At 49.7% G+C, this 11,730-nt stretch overlaps 6 protein-coding genes across 8 annotated transcripts; 4 read left to right on the forward strand and 2 right to left on the reverse strand.

Moving 5' to 3' along the window:
- Positions 1–54: 54 nt before the first annotated feature.
- On the forward strand, positions 55–4,640 carry PPTG_09936 (hypothetical protein; the record flags this gene model as incomplete). The annotated part of the gene is made up of 2 exons (XM_008905721.1): positions 55–3,548; positions 3,623–4,640. The coding sequence occupies 2 exons, from the start codon at positions 55–57 to the stop codon at positions 4,638–4,640; spliced, it is 4,512 nt and encodes a 1,503-aa protein (XP_008903969.1).
- Positions 4,641–4,798: 158 nt separating this feature from the next.
- On the forward strand, positions 4,799–6,013 carry PPTG_09937 (hypothetical protein). Its single transcript, XM_008905722.1, has one exon. The coding sequence runs from the start codon at positions 4,898–4,900 to the stop codon at positions 5,900–5,902; it is 1,005 nt and encodes a 334-aa protein (XP_008903970.1). The 5' UTR covers positions 4,799–4,897; the 3' UTR covers positions 5,903–6,013.
- Positions 5,976–7,856, reverse strand: PPTG_22715 (hypothetical protein). 3 transcript variants are annotated; one of them, XM_008905836.1, is made up of 3 exons: positions 7,625–7,856; positions 7,388–7,466; positions 5,976–7,296 (listed from the first exon to the last, which is right to left on the reverse strand). In XM_008905836.1, exons 1-3 carry the CDS (start codon positions 7,671–7,673, stop codon positions 6,180–6,182), a joined length of 1,245 nt encoding a protein of 414 aa, XP_008904084.1. In that variant the 5' UTR covers positions 7,674–7,856; the 3' UTR covers positions 5,976–6,179. The 3 variants fall into 3 exon arrangements, with proteins under 3 accessions (XP_008904084.1, XP_008904086.1, XP_008904085.1); XM_008905838.1 differs by having other exon boundaries at positions 5,976–7,466; XM_008905837.1 differs by having other exon boundaries at positions 7,388–7,856.
- Positions 7,857–8,068: 212 nt separating this feature from the next.
- On the reverse strand, positions 8,069–8,425 carry PPTG_22716 (hypothetical protein; the record flags this gene model as incomplete). The annotated part of the gene is made up of 1 exon (XM_008905839.1): positions 8,069–8,425. One exon carries the CDS (start codon positions 8,423–8,425, stop codon positions 8,069–8,071), a length of 357 nt encoding a protein of 118 aa, XP_008904087.1.
- A 324-nt stretch (positions 8,426–8,749) lies between these two features.
- On the forward strand, positions 8,750–9,307 carry PPTG_09939 (hypothetical protein; the record flags this gene model as incomplete). Its single annotated transcript, XM_008905723.1, has 1 exon — positions 8,750–9,307. The coding sequence occupies one exon, from the start codon at positions 8,750–8,752 to the stop codon at positions 9,305–9,307; it is 558 nt and encodes a 185-aa protein (XP_008903971.1).
- A 672-nt stretch (positions 9,308–9,979) lies between these two features.
- PPTG_09940 (hypothetical protein) lies at positions 9,980–10,932 on the forward strand (the record flags this gene model as incomplete). The annotated part of the gene is made up of 2 exons (XM_008905724.1): positions 9,980–10,085; positions 10,163–10,932. The coding sequence occupies 2 exons, from the start codon at positions 9,980–9,982 to the stop codon at positions 10,930–10,932; spliced, it is 876 nt and encodes a 291-aa protein (XP_008903972.1).
- Between the last annotated feature and the right edge of the window lie 798 nt (positions 10,933–11,730).

The following is an 11,730-nucleotide window of genomic DNA, read 5'->3' on the forward strand; positions in this document are numbered from 1 at the left end:
GAGAGACGTGGAGCCGGATATTTGATAGCTCATCGAGCCATTTTTCCTTACGCTATGCGGATGCGATGGCATCGTTTACTTGGTCAACTAAGACGTCAGCGTGCAGCAAAGTGTATTGCTAAAGCTGTTTGTAACTGGTTCGGCGTCAAAGGGAGACGTGAAGCTGCACGAGTTAAGCTGGTTAATGAGTGGATGTTACTGGTACAACGCGAGAATGAACGTTCGCGCTGTGCTGCTGTGCTTATCCAAAAACAATTACGAAGGTGGATCCAGCAACGCAAGTATCTCATGGCTCAAGCTAGACGTAAGAAATTTGCTAGACGGACTCGACTTGCAGAGAAAACTCGTAAAATGGAGCAATTGCAGCAGAAAAATTCAGGATGGCTGGGTGTGGACAAGAGAACGCTTGAAGCAGGGAGTTCGCCTACTCGAATAATAACACTACTGAAGCCAAACCAACTTAAGGAGTATGATAATTCTAAAGGTATTCATAAGACTGAGGTGAAGGCAGCGATAGTCATTCGATGTTGTTATCGTCGATATCGCACAAGACGACGAGTCCAGTTGAAAAAGTGGAGGAATGAAGCATACAAAGTGGATATCCGTGTACTAAGGAGACACAAAGCAGCTACAGAGATCCAGCGACGTATTCGTGGTATTCATGGCAGAAAAATCGCTCGACAGCGTCGCGCTGAGCGTCTTCTTCTGCGTTTCGTTCTCCAATGGCAATGGAGACGCCTTCAAAAGCGTCAACTTGCTGCACGTAGAATTGGTCGCTGGTTCAAACACAAGAGAACAAAACGTCTTGCTAAACTTTGGCGTATTGAAAAGCAAAAGCGACTGGCAGATTCCACTCGAATACAACAATGGTATCGTGTTCGCTGTTTGTTACCATCACGGTTGAGGTGTGTTCTGCAGATCGTCAGAAGACGGGACGAGACGCTGGTCTTCTGTGATCAAAGCCTCCGACTGTGTAAACAACACATGGCTGATGAATTCGTAGTCCAGTCGTTCAATTCCAGTCTTGAAGACGCCTTACGTCCACTTCTATCTAACACATCACGGTCGCCTACCAGATCGAAAACCTCACCAACAAAGCAAAAGGTGGCAAGTGGCAAGCACTACCCTAATGTCGTGAAATTCCCGCTTCTTCAAATGATGTTCTTGGTTGCAAGTGGTTGGAAAATGCCATTTGTATGGCGCGAATTGGATGGGAAAACATTGTTTCTAACCAAACTGGAACGTACTAAAGCTGTTTCGTTCTTTCGGTCGCTCACCAAGCACAGAAACCCAGTAGCTCATCAGATCCAACTAACTCCCGGTGTTGAAACTAAGTCTCCTACTCGTCGCAAAAAGCCTGCTAAAGGATCACCAACCAAAGGATCAAGAGGAGTGGAAACATTCTCGTCCGTGGATGTTGATGTAGCAGTGGCAAGAGCCACTGGAGGAGCGAAAGGAGCTCTAGATTTTGCGTCATTCGTGCGGGTTATAGGACAACTGGGTGAGATCTCACTAGCCCAGAGTGCGTCTGGGTACTGGGGTCGATTCGATGGTACTGAAGCGTGTGTGTTGGCTTTATCATGGAATTCTCTGCTGTCGCACTCGTCGATGCAGCCTTTAACACTTCAGTTTGAAACCTTCGTCTCGGACGAATTATCTCGCCACGCCTTATACCTTCAAAAACTTTTCGCTTGGCAGCATTATAAATTACGGGGTAAAGTAATTCTCGTTGAAATGAGGCGTAGTCTACGCAATCAGGAACTCTCTCGCGCTGCTGTGGTGATTCAAACTCAGGCTCGAAAACTATTAGCACGACGTGAACTACGACGCCGGATGCAAGAAACGTACGAGAAATTCTTGGATCCAACGTGGGGCTTACCCTACTGGATGAATCCTCGCTCCGGTTACTCAACATGGCAGAAGCCAAGAGTCTTGGGAGCTCAAGATGTTCAATATGAACCTGTACCATTTCCTCCTCCTGAACGCACGCTGAAAGCCCCTTGTAATGGACGTAAAGACTGTGAACGATGCGCTGAGTGGGTATGCTACGACTGTGATGAATACTTCTGTCTTCAGTGCTTTACGGAGTATCATAAAGCTAAGGTTATCCCCAATACTACTGAACATTCGAAGGATAATAGCCTTAAGAGTATTGAGTCACCGAATGAAAGTGAACAAGATGATGATACGCAGTCATCTATCAAGCGTGAACATGAGCTGGAGCGTCTTTTACTGTGTGGACTGTGTAAATTCCAGCTCGCGTCACGCCGTTGTCTCGACTGTATTCCAAACCCTAAATCGAAACCATCGGTAAACCCTAATTCGTCAGATTTCGGGAAGAAGCAGAAGGAGGCCAAATCTATTGAAGCTACCAACAACAGTGATGAAGAGCAGCTTAGAAATGAATCATTGTTCTGTGACGTGTGCTTCGGATTCTTACATCGTCGCGGTGGTCTTAAAACCCACCGCACGGAGCCTCTTCTTGAACTCTGCACATCTTGTGTCCCTGACGATGAAGACGACAAACGCACTGCCTTACATCAGTCAGTTTTCAGCATTATTGGCGCTGGTGATGCCGTTCAATGGGAATGTGAAGCGTGTGGAGATTCTCCTCGTCGAGTGTGTGGGCGTTGTGCTCTTCAGTCCCATCCAAAAGAAAGTTGTGGCGAACTTCGACCGGTGCCACTACAAACATTGGGCCGACAACAGCGAACCAAGCGACTTCGTGAAGAGCAAGAAGCTCGAGATCGTGCTGATCTGGATAAAATGCGTGCTAGAGCCTTACGAGCTCGGCAAGAGCGGTGTGTTCGAAAGATACAGACATTTTGGTGCTCTCAAGCTCCAATTCTTCGAGCGAGACGTCTTGCGGCTGCTCGACGCAAATACATTAGTGAACAATGGCTGCGTCGCCAGGAAGATGCTCGACTAGCGAAACGAATAGCATATCGAGCAAAAAATGCCTTTGGAATGGCTTCGCCTCTGAAATCTGATACTCCAGTGGAGCGACGACTGCGTAGTTTACATGTTTTGGCACGTCGACAATTGTCCATTCGTGCGAGGTTCTTTGGACTGCTTATCGAAGAATATGCGACTGTGGGGGTTCCATTGCCAGGAATTGGTTTGCTCTATCCAGGATCGAATGAAATTTGGACTAGTGAAGACCTTCGGGGATGGATACGCAATCGACAAACTATAAGGTTTAAAAGGCTAACTACGCAACAATCGCAGCCTGCAGAGAGAGCGCTGTGTGCATGGAGACAACTGGAACAATGGGGCAAAGAAGAAAGTGAACTCGATGTATCTGATGAAATAGAGAAGGGTATAGAAATTCAGTCTGAAACTACAGATACGACGTGGCTGGCGGAGGTTCATCCAAAACAAGCAATTACTGAAAGTATCATTCCCTTAGCACTGCCGTATGGCCCAGTGTTGCCCAAAAAGGAGCGACGGAAGGCAGATGAAGATGTGGTGGAGGATGTACCGGTAGCAATGTTTCTTGTGGAGTTCTCACTGGATCCAAAGCGAACCGTGTGGATTAATCACTCGCTGTACGTATTGTTTAATAGATTTGAAAGGTTTAAGCGGATGCTAACAGCGCCTGTATGTGTATTTTGTTGGGCAGCGCTGAGCGATTCTGGGAGTGGAAAAGGCTGAAGCTGCTGGCTCGAAGTGAGAGGGCAGCACAGCGCCAGCGAGCGAAGGAATACGAGAAACAGCAGAAAGAGAATGAGGAAAAGCGAAAGCAGGAGGACGAGATGAAACGCGAGGACACGGCCATTGTAGTTGACATCCAAGATCCAGTTCCGAGTGATGAAGCTTACGGAGGCATTGACCAAGCGTCAAATGTTGCTGCTTTAGAGCAAACGTGGCCTGCACCAACTCAAACGTGGACGACGAATGAAACGGTTATGGATCTTTACCACAACTACAATTCCTACCCTTCAGCTAATCCTTCCGAGACTACTGCTACTTGGACGGGATACGATGGGTACTCAACAGCATATCCAACTGGCTATGACTATGGGTATGACTCTAGTTTAGTAGAGTCATATTCGCCTGCACTGGACGAAGGAGCAGTGGGTCTCGTTGATAGTGGGAACTATTACGCCAATGGAGAATACATTGGTGGCGGTAACGATGCGGACACTTCGAACTGGTACGGAACAGAGTACAGCACCTATGACATGTCCAACTACAGTCAAATGCCAACCGACTATGGCTACACGAATGACAGTAACAACGGTGCATATTCAGCCTACGACTCTGCCGCGGGCTGTGCCGAGTCGCAACCATCGGTCGACCCCAACGCCACTTGGTACGCGAATGGGGGAGACTCCAACTATAATTCAACAGATCAATGGCAGCAAAACTACTACTCTCAAGCTCAAGAGCAGGATCAAGCATCGGATAGTTATCCCGGTGCAGCGAGCAGCTCTTCGTACGACGTCAACGGCTCTAACTACAGCATCGAAATGCCCTCAGCAGATAGCTACTATTATCCTAACGGAGAAGATCAGACATACTCCACCCCGCAGTCCAGCATTGCCACTCAATGGGAGGAAGTGTTCGACCCCACCACGCAGCAGACATACTATGTCAACCGAGTGACCAACGAGACAGCATGGTTGATCCCACCGTAACTTATTTTATTTTGAAAAAAATGTTTTCTTGAGGGTCGGCCAGCCTTACAAATTCTAAATGTAATACTAGTACTTTTTTCACTAGCTTTAAATATTTTTTCTTAATTGAACATGGCTATATTCTCACACATAACTGTCACTAAACTGAAATGCTCATACTGACATCGCAGTCAAGGCCAACCAATTCCAGCCATTGCTCAATAGCTCGTCACTTTGGTTGACAGCCTCTGTCTGTATACACCGAGCTACTAGCTGCCATGGCCCGTAAGAGCAGTGGAGCACGCAAAAGCCGCGCCGTCAGTGCGCTGGTGCGCGCTGAGGACGCCGCAGAGGAGGAAATCCTAGAGACGCCGGCGCTGAGCTCGGCTGCCGCTGTGGCTGTGGCTGACGACTCCAGCGACGAGGAGAGCGAGGCTGAGGACGCCGAGGCCGAAATTGAGCGCCGTTTGGTGGCTGAAGCACAGGCCGAGGCTGAGGGCGCCAAGCGCGAGAGCAAGGGCGTATACAATAGAGAAGCGCTACTGGCGCTAGTCAAGGACTGGGATGCCAAGCCGCTGCCATGGGTAGAGACTCTAGACACTTGCGCTGTGCCACTGGAGCTCGAGAGTGTACACGACGATCTGAAGAGAGAGGTGGCATTCTATAACAACACACTGGCCGCTGTACGTCTAGCCAAGGATCGACTTAAGAAGGAGGGTGTGGCTTACAAGCGACCGGACGATTACTTCGCCGAGATGCTCAAGAGCGACGCGCACATGGCCAAGGTCAAGGATAAGCTCATTTACGAGCAGAAGAAGATCACAGCTGTGGAGGAACGTAAGAAGTCACAGGCTCACCGTAAGGTAGCCAAGGAGATTCAGGCCGAGAAGATCAAGGAGCGTAACCAGCAGAAGAAGGATACACTCGAGGCTGTTAAGCAGTGGAAGAAACGCAAAGGAAATGACAAGCGTGGCGGCCTTAAGGACGATGATGATACCGAACTGGACTCGATTGTCAGTGGCAAGCGGAAGCATGCAGGTGGCGATCGTGACGGCGCTAACAAGAAGCCTCGCGTCAATAAGGCACGTGAGGCTAGGAACGCAAAGTTCGGCTTCGGTGGCAAGCGTCGCCACGCTAAGAGTAACACTAAGGAGAGCACTAACGACATGTCGTCTTTCCCTGGTGCCCGTAAGGCCAAGATGAAGAGTCAGGCTGCAGCTAAGGGTGGCAAGCGTGCCGGTAAGGCCCAGCGTGCCAACCAACGCAACAAGAACAGGCGGTAAATGGCCTGATTGGCGGTTAGTGAGCGTACAAAAGACAGAGAGATGTTCCGATGCGGGCTTGCTACGCCGCTTCTAGATGATAAAAGAGCTCCATATTTTTTTTTAGCAATATTGAGTGTTCCGTTCTCATACCTACTGATATTGTCAATTGCAATTGCAATTGCACACTACCAGAAGCAACTAGGTGTTGTTGAAAACTGCAACTAATTTCACGGATTATTGAACCGTAGAATACTCAGCCTATGGCTATCATGGACATTTCTTCTGCCTCTCTCCGTCAAAACGGGATGTTATTCTGCTGCATGAAGGCCAAAAGCATTTGTCGCTCGTTCGGCGGCAGCATATCCAGTTTTTGCGGGGTCATATCGCGCGCGAGTTCGGCGATGGCATCGAATTGTCCAGAGGGTGCAGCTTCGCTGGGTTTGGCTCGCTTCGATGGGTCGTTCTCTCCAGGTGTCGGCATCAGTCCTGGTTGTTCATTGGGATACGGTCTCTTCGCCAAACGTGGGTCTCTTCCTGCACGTCTCGGATCCCGATTCGCATGCGCCAAATTACTACTGGGGGGACCACTAGGCTGAGGTGCGCCTGGTGGTGTGGGCATTAAACCTGGCTGTGGTTGGGCGTGCATTGGGCTCGTAGAAGGGATACCAACTCCTGGTCTATTAGCCATAGCAGCACTAGCCCCCTGAGTGGCCAAAGGTCCAGGACGAGCACTCCAACGAGTACCACCAGACTTGGTTGGTGCTGAAGCAGGATGAGGAGCCATCATAGCGGGTTGGACACCGGGAGGTGCCAAGCCCAGAATGCCAGGCCCAGGCCCCATGGGTCCACTCATCGGTGGACGTGGAGGAGGCGGTATCATCCTTCCAGCCATCGGTGGAGGCTGGTGCATCATAGGAGGAGGAGCCAGCAGCACTGGCTGAGTCTCGGTGGACGACGGAATGGGGATCTGAAGCGTCTTGAAACTCTGGACGATAGCGTGAGTGAGTGCTGGGTTCGCCATCAAGATGCTCTTGGTCACTTCCGGTTTCTGTCTTGCATGTTCTTTGAGTTGCACTAACATGTCGTAGAGTTTGACAGGTCCCAAACGAGCTATCGCCGACTCGATGGAATGGATCGCCATTTCCCCCGTCACCATCGTCGGAGGGCCCCCATCCGCTCCGTTTCTGAAGTTTCCTCCGCCAGAACCTGGACGTGTGTTGCCGCCATTGTCGTGTCGTTTCCTCTCTGCACTGTTGGATTTATCCCCGCCGTCGGCAAAGTCCACGCGGAGATTCCGGCCGTTGATCTCGTATCCGTTGAGGTTGCGCATGGCACTCAGAGCCGTCGCTCCGTCCGCATACTCACAGAAGCCATAGCCCTTGGGTTTGCCGGTCTCTCGGTCTGTCACAAGCCTGTAATAGCATAAAAATTAATATTTACATGGCTTGAGCTCCGACCACGATATTTGCAGCAATTCTAAGGTGTTTTTGGCAGCTTACGAACCGAAAATTCATGACTGAGCCTGCCTCCGAGAAGATTTCCTTGAGCATGTCCTCCGTCACATCGTATGGGATGTTTCCGACTGAGAAGTTTGAATGAAAGCATCAAAGGAGTGGACAGCACGGGCAAATTGATGTTAGAGGCGACTGGAGGGGGGTTGAGAAGCGGAAAAAGCTGAGGAAGGCAACTGAGACGCAACTGGAGAAGATGGCGCAGGTTGCACTCAGTCTGGAGACGTACCGAAGACGCTGCGCTCCTTGGCGGAGCTCGCACGGGACTTATTGCTCATGGCGCGAACTTTTTGGAGCACTGGAGGGATCACGCGCTCTTTAAGTGTCGTACAACGCTCTAAAACCGTGGAGCCGAACCTGCCTGGGAGCAGTTGTGTGGACCCCACAGTATTGGTGGTGTCATCTAACAACGAGAAGCTTGAAATAAGTCCGAAACAGATGACTCGATTTCAGTAAGAGGCTTGTTGAAGTGATCCAAACGTGAAGATCATGTGAATATGAATACCCTCGAATTCGTTGTCACACAATATAGGGCTACTTGTATCTCCTAGTGAGATAGTGGTAGCGCCACTCTCTCGGGCCTGTAACGCCAGCAGCTAGTGCCGACAGGACTCCTCGACGAAGGAAACACCGAATAGCATCTGCCTCAGGTCTTGAAGTTTTTGCAGCTGTTCTAAATGTGTACTCGGTGTCTAGCCGGTTTTACCGGTAAGTACTCGTTTTTCATCCGGTTTTCCAATTTAATTTTGAAAATTTGTCTGTACTCGGGATTCTGCTTCTTGTACTCGAAAACCATCTCCTTTCGGAAACCAAGACGGGAGGGAACGCTAAACGTACAGCACTGCATTTTGGCAGGTGGTGTCCCGATTCCAGCGGTTACCGTTCCGAAAATCGCTCCAGCACCGGTGTAGCATGCGACCACAACGGCATTGCAGCCCGATCGACAGATGCCGTACGCAAGCAGACCGGCGTTGACCTCGGGTGGAGAGGCAAGTGCCAGCACCAACGCGATAGCTAGCTTCTTCAACATTGGCGACGGGTTCAGTTCTTTCTCTTCTTGGGCAAAATGAAGAATGAGCTGAGAGAATATATTGTTTTTAAAATACAACAACAGCCATAACAGTTTGTTCAGGTCTGCGTACATACCGAAGCATGTGTCATTACCGAAGTTCGAGGTGACGTTACAAAAGTGCGAGAATCGCTGTCACTCTTTGGAAAACAGCTGTGTTTGTACACTTTTTAGCCAATCACAATCGTCAAACTACATTTGGATTTTGCAATTTCAACTGCAACAAATAATTTTCTATCCTTCCACGCTCGGTCGCTATGATCTCGTCATTTTCGTTTTGTTGCCATGAGCAGCAAGCGAAGAAAAAAGAGCGATCCGCCTGATGAGGAGAAGTCGAAGCGTCGCCGTTCACAGAGAATTGCTGAGCCTACGCGACAGAAGACAGCTTCAGATGACAGAACTGCCGATCAGCCTGACGAGAAGAAGCCTAAGAGTCGACGTACAAGCAGAACTGCCAAGTCTGCAGAGCAGAAGACAACCACAAACGGGAGAGTGCTCGTTCAACCATCGACGTGGTTCGATCCTGCGGTGGCGAAAGATCTCTGGATGCCAGATGCGGATTCGTTGCAAGCGGTTGAGAAGAACTCGCATCATCCACCTCTGGTAGATCCATTGCTCACGTCGTGGTTCGACGTCACCAATTTCACCGATGTGTTCAGAGCGACTCCGTGGAGAACGATGCGTACACCGTCGTTCGAAGATCTGCAGGAAGATCTACGCGCGCTGGGAGAGTTAAGTGAAGAGAGCAAGTCTGTCAACAGTGTTATCAAGATTCGCTTGTATCCAACTACGCTTCAACGCGGGAAGCTGGAGCAGATGTTCGCTGCGAATCGCGCCGTGTAAAACAAGCTGGTTGCTCGCTCCAAAGAAGATCGCGCAATGCGACTCGTGCCGCGGGGAAACTCCGACAAGAACAAAAAAATGACTTCGGACGAGCTGGCGGATAAGTATCGACCAATTGCTAAAGAGGGAACGATGTCGCCGTACTTCCGAAACAAGAAAATGCTGCGACGTTATCTTGAGGTCAATGACGAACCGCGAGGTTCCGCGTTTCGCGATTTCAAGAAGGCGATAAAGTCGTCTTTGGCACTGTTTTTCGCGTTGAAGAAGAAGAACAAGAATACTACGTTCCCCGAGCTCAAGTTCAAGAGCAAGTTTGCGCTGTCCAACACGATTGAAATCCATTCCAGATCAATCAAAAGCATTTGCAAGAACGACAAGAAGTATGTGCGGTTTCATCGTCATTTCTTTGAATTTAACGAGCATGACATGATCGAGCTGACTGAAGAACTTCCTGAGCTCATAAAGGCGATTCGACTCCAGTGATTGCGGGAAGGAGAATGCTATGTCGTGATCCCTCGTCTTGTCAAGTTCAAGCAAACGAAGTCAAATCGTGTGTGTGCGATTGATCCCGGCGTTCGCAACTTTGCGACTATCTACGATCCCGACGGTCGCACGATCAGTGTCAAAGACACATACACCGTGCTCAAGCGGCGTTTCGACGCTATCGACGCCATGAAGTCGAAGCTCGCGCTGATGGACAACGAGAGCAAGGCGAAACACGAAACGATGATTCGACAAGGAAAGAAGACGAAGGAGAAGAAAAAGACGCAGCTTCATCGTGAGCGATATCGTCATTGAAGGTTTATTCGCTTCAAGCATCGTCGTGTGACTCGGATGGTCAATGACATGCATCAGAAGCTCTAGCGGCGAACCACAAGCAAGTTCTTCTACCTTCGTTCAACACGTCGGAGATGGCGCGAAAGTACGAGAAGCTTGTAACAGCTGACGGCACACCGCCGACTTCATCAGACGAAGTCACGGAGACTGCTGTTCAACCAAGAAAAGGAAAGAAGCGCGAGATTCGCAGTTCGACGGCGCGAGCTATGTTGGCGCAGTTGCACTTCAAGTTCAATATGCTGCTGAAATACAAGATGGAGTGCGTCGGCGGACGTATGATCGAATGCGAAGAGGAGTACACTTCGAAGACTTGCTCCAGCTGCGGTGAAATCAAAGACGATCTTGGAGGAAGCAGCATCTACAGATGTTTGTTCTGCCACGTCGAGCTCGATCGTGACGTCAATGCTGCCAAGAACATCTTCCACAAGAACATGCCAGCGCCTCTGCGACTTCAGCGGCATGGAGCTCATAACGCTACGGACTTTGCGCGCCAAATAATCTCACCCTGCAGCACAGTAAGCATTGCTGATACTCCCACCACCAATTCACCATACTCCGGTACGTACGCCAGTGCACCGACGCTTTTATCTTCTAGCCTGCCTATTATTACAGCTCTAAGTTATCGTATTGACCTTGACACACAGGAAATGACACGAAGCTCTCCGATTTCTCGTCACCCTGTGTTCTATGTAGTTTCAAGCCATTCGAGAACTCTACCGGTGCGATTGCAAGGCATTTATGTCGACTGGATGGGCATGCTCGCACGTCGTGGCTGCCATGTCCATTAACGAGCAGTTCGATTTGGACTTGGCAGCGACACGCCTCCCGACAAAAAAGCTCAGCGGTGGTCAGCGGAAGATCCCTAATGCCCTCCCTGACCATTGGCATTACGGGGGCAAAGATGTTTTCTACAAAGCTTTTCACACGCTTACAGAGAGAGCCCATGTACATTCATAACTGGCACGTGTGTAAGGACTTCATTTTTGAAGAAGATGGAGTAGAGACGACTGAGTTCATCACCGGCAGGATCAAGGGCGCTCAACTGAAGAATGGTGTGTACCAATGGAGCACGCTACTGAGCCCGGATAGAGGGGTGAAAATCTGTGCGGATCCGGTTCGGTTTTGTGTATGCCCGGTTACCCAAAAGAGACGGAATAACATATGCTCCGTCGTCATGTCGACGGATAAACTTCGAGAGCTGCTGTAAGATATTTTCAGTTGCGTGGTCCACATTTTTTTTAGATTTCAGATTTTTTAAAAAACAAAACGAGTGGTATTCGACGTTCGTCCCTCTCGAGAAGAAGGGGAAATTGTGATGAGGATCGCGGAAGCTCGCAGGAAATCTGGGACCGGTCGTGATGGTACGTGCGGCCGCACCCATGCTACTAAAGCGCGCTTTATTAATGTAAGCGGGCTTCATGCAGCTAGTGTACAAGGAAGCAGTCACAGGAATGGTGTTGGGAGAAATCCGTCTCGGTCCTGAGTGGTGCATGGGCTGCTCATTGCTGGACTTTTGCGAAAATCTGTGGTTGCACAGCTCTTCTATTATTTCAGCGATGTTGGCGCTGCAACAGATGTATCCTAAG

Source organism: Phytophthora parasitica (assembly GCF_000247585.1).
Source record: "Phytophthora parasitica INRA-310 unplaced genomic scaffold supercont2.21, whole genome shotgun sequence".
NCBI lineage: Eukaryota > Oomycota > Peronosporomycetes > Peronosporales > Peronosporaceae > Phytophthora > Phytophthora nicotianae.